The sequence below is a fragment of the Ochlerotatus camptorhynchus genome, unplaced genomic scaffold (assembly GCF_037179485.1).
Source record: "Ochlerotatus camptorhynchus isolate MF236.1 unplaced genomic scaffold, CSIRO-AGI_Acam_v1.1 ptg000378l, whole genome shotgun sequence".
Classification (NCBI taxonomy): Eukaryota; Metazoa; Arthropoda; class Insecta; order Diptera; family Culicidae; genus Ochlerotatus; species Ochlerotatus camptorhynchus.
In genome coordinates, this window is record NW_027040866.1 from 503,053 (window position 1) to 506,310 (window position 3,258).

General features: G+C 38.5%; 1 protein-coding gene across 1 annotated transcript; it reads right to left on the bottom strand.

Annotated features, from left to right (window-relative positions):
* Positions 1–874: 874 nt before the first annotated feature.
* On the bottom strand, positions 875–1,584 carry LOC135710313 (general odorant-binding protein 56d-like). The gene is made up of 3 exons (XM_065232834.1): positions 1,435–1,584; positions 1,193–1,324; positions 875–1,119 (listed from the first exon to the last, which is right to left on the bottom strand). Exons 1-3 carry the CDS (start codon positions 1,489–1,491, stop codon positions 892–894), a joined length of 417 nt encoding a protein of 138 aa, XP_065088906.1. The 5' UTR covers positions 1,492–1,584; the 3' UTR covers positions 875–891.
* Between the last annotated feature and the right edge of the window lie 1,674 nt (positions 1,585–3,258).

The following is a 3,258-nucleotide window of genomic DNA, read 5'->3' on the forward strand; positions in this document are numbered from 1 at the left end:
AACCATATCCCATTAACGGCATGGCAACTCATCAGGGTAATTTAAATATTTAAATAACTTTGATAGTCTACATCCTGGGCCAGCAAACTAAAACTGCCATTTGTTACAGCTACTCCAACAGTGCAGAGAGTAGTTCTTCTCCCCAAAGCTGAATGCCCTTACCTTTGCATAAACATGACAGGCTCCGATAACATAGAACCATGAACTGAGCAGTCAAGCCTTACAATCTATCTTGATGAGATGTGTCACTTTCACGTTGGACCGTGTAAATGGTACCAACCGTCGTCGTCCGTTCTCTTGTGCATCACCGTACAAAGCGACGACTGTTTCGAACATGGCGGCGACATCTGCTTTTAGCATGTCCACGCCACGGAAGACGTAGTCCCATCAGTAGCAAAGCCGTGCCCTATGACCGAAACACTTGCACAGAGGACGTAATTAATCTATTCCGAGTGTAAGGTAAATTAAACGGAACACGACAATCCTAACTCAATCCGGTTCACCCCGTTCGGTCGGCCAGCGTTACGGTGGGTGGTTATGAATGAGTATCCCATCGATGTCAACGATGTCAACCAGCATCATTGACTGAGCCGGGCATATAGTCACCAACCGGTGGCAAATGTTTCTGATGATAAATGACGTGACGGTTCACAAATTGAATAAAATTGAATTAATTTTCCAATTTCCTACAAAGTAGCAGCGTCATTCCATTATTCGTTCTTCAATGCTGTAGTGCTGGTGATGAATAGACAAACTTGTCCTATCGATGTTGTTGCTGAGAATTGTTAATCACTGGCTGTTGAAGAAATTTATCCAAACTAGTGATGATGATCGGTATTGTGGGTCAAGTTATGATTGAAAATATATGAGGCGGCATTTTACAAAAATAATTTATTTCGTTAAAATATCGGTTGGTACTTCAATATTTTCAAAACAGCATCTGTACATTGCAAATGCCAATTCATTGATATCATCATTGGTCATGTTACATTTTTCGATCAGCTGGTCAGCCTCTTCCTCTTCCAAATTTTGCCTTATTTTCTCTATCAGCAAATCCTTCATCAGTTCATTATCATCGTTTATGAATCCAACCCTGTTGAACATGCACTTGACGAAACACTAATAGAAAGCAAACATATCAATTAGCACCATCGAAAGCTCTACAAATTGGTCATGAATAGGAAAATCATACCTTCACTTCATAGCTTTCATCGACGAAATTGCCCTTAAGCACTCTGAGAGCATTCTTCCCAGGCACTCCGGTTTCCTTCACACACGAGCGAATATGTTTGCGAATTTCCACTTTCTTCTGCATTGGCCATGCCTGCAGTTAAACAACAACAAAAAATCGATAGAGACGAGTGAGAAAACGAGTACAAATTAACTACAGAAACTTCAACAATTAACCTCTCATTTGGTAGAATTTAAACTTACATTAACTGCAACGATAGCAATCAGCAAGCAACACGCTACAGCTCCGCTGGATTGCATTGAGAACAATGGCAATAAACTTGGCTTCTACTCAAGTTGAATGCTTCTGTAAGCAAATCGACGACGCCGACGAAGACGATACACACGGTGCGGAGAAAGTGAATTAATTATAAGCAAAAGTTCTGTGCATCTACCTACTTTTATAGACTCAGAACGGGAGAGGCTGCTGCATTAGGTGCTGATTCATTTTTGTTTTGACAGTGCAAGCGTGCTCACCCGGCGTAAAGTTTACAAACACCCAAGCCCTTCACTGTAGGTTAAGGTTACACGGCCGAGCAAGCCGCAGAATGAAGCGACGGTTTCGATAAGGTTCATTGGGGTGTGTGGGAATTCGCAACAGGAAACAGTGACGATAAATCGTTTGAGGAATTGGTTGTTGCTTTGAATGGATCAATTAAGACTTATTAACAGTATTTATAAAGGTATACATTTGACATAAGTTTTTACTGTTGTGGATCGAATGCCAAACACATGGTGACACATGGGTTGACTGCTACTGCCGCTGCGCTTTGAGGCAAAGGGGCAATTTCAAAGAGTTTTTACTAGTAATTTTTCCACGTCATTAATTTCATAGTCTTCGTCAATTCTGGAAAGTATTTGTTTTAACTAGTTCGTTTATTTGGAAGGCTCAATCGCGTTAGCTTTACGGAGCCGATAGTTCATTGTTCTTTGTTTGTAACAAAATTCACTTAATTCTATGTCTAGTAGGAGTTGGGCCGAATACTCGCGGTTTACTGTAGGTTAGAGAGGTACATTGTCGAATGATAGGATCAGGAGAGGAGCTTGGGGGCAAGGTTTCGTTGTCTCATTTCGAGATGGAGGGACAAGACAAACAAAAACTTATAAAGAGAGACAAAAGACAAAGGAATTAAATTCTTATACTAGACATTCGAAGAAACACATACACACTAAGAATTTGTTTCCGTGTTCGGTAAATTTTACCGAAATCAGAACAGCTGAACGTTCGGTAAAACTTTGACCTTCATTTTAAAGGCTATTGAATTTGAAAATAATATCAAGACATATGTTCAACCTTGTTTAAATGGTCAAATCTTGTCATGTTAGTGGAGATTTAGTTTCAAAGTAGCTGAAAAGTAATTGAATTGAATTGCATAAATTTTTCCGAAAAATTCAGCTGTTCAGATTTCGTCGATAATTTCTAAGTGTGTAAACCGACTGCATATAGCAGATATCGCGAGTTCCCAACACGTCTCTGATAGGAACATAGGGTTGTCTTCCTTGGGCCTCAAGGGTATTCAAAAGTCGCTCTCTGGCGGCGTCATTATCCGTACATTGCCAAACTGACAGGATCGGGTCATAACTGTATTGTGAATATTAGGAAGATTTATCATCATCAAACTATTCTTGGATTAACCTGGAAGAATGCAGAAAAAATGAATCAATTTTTTTCCTTTGAAGAACTGAAAAAAGTTGAAAAGAGCTGAAAAAAAACTGAAAATATACTTAATTAGGTAAAGTGAATCAAAAATAACATTAAATTTTATCGCTTATCATGCATTATACTATTCTTGAATTAACCTGAAAGAATACTGAAAAACATTGAATCGTTACACTACCAATCTAAAAATATTGAAGAGCTGAAAAAAGTTGAAAAAAGCTGAAAAATACTTAACTAGGCCCAGCCTTATCGAAAGCTAAAAAAATATTATGATATAGTTGTAAAGATAACCCAATATTATTTATATGAATATAAACCTAAGCATTTATTCCCCAATAGAACTAGCCCGAGCTTAAACTGAAAAATGT

Bases quoted from the DNA above. Each gene is read 5' to 3' on its own strand.
- LOC135710313 (XM_065232834.1), bottom strand. From the start codon at position 1,491: ATGCAATCCAGCGGAGCTGTAGCGTGTTGCTTGCTGATTGCTATCGTT. The intron at 1,325-1,434 runs GTAAGTTTAAAT...GTTTAACTGCAG, and splicing joins TTGCTATCGTTGCAGTTAAT to GCATGGCCAATGCAGAAGAA. The intron at 1,120-1,192 runs GTATGATTTTCC...GCTTTCTATTAG, and splicing joins ATGAAAGCTATGAAGTGAAG to TGTTTCGTCAAGTGCATGTT.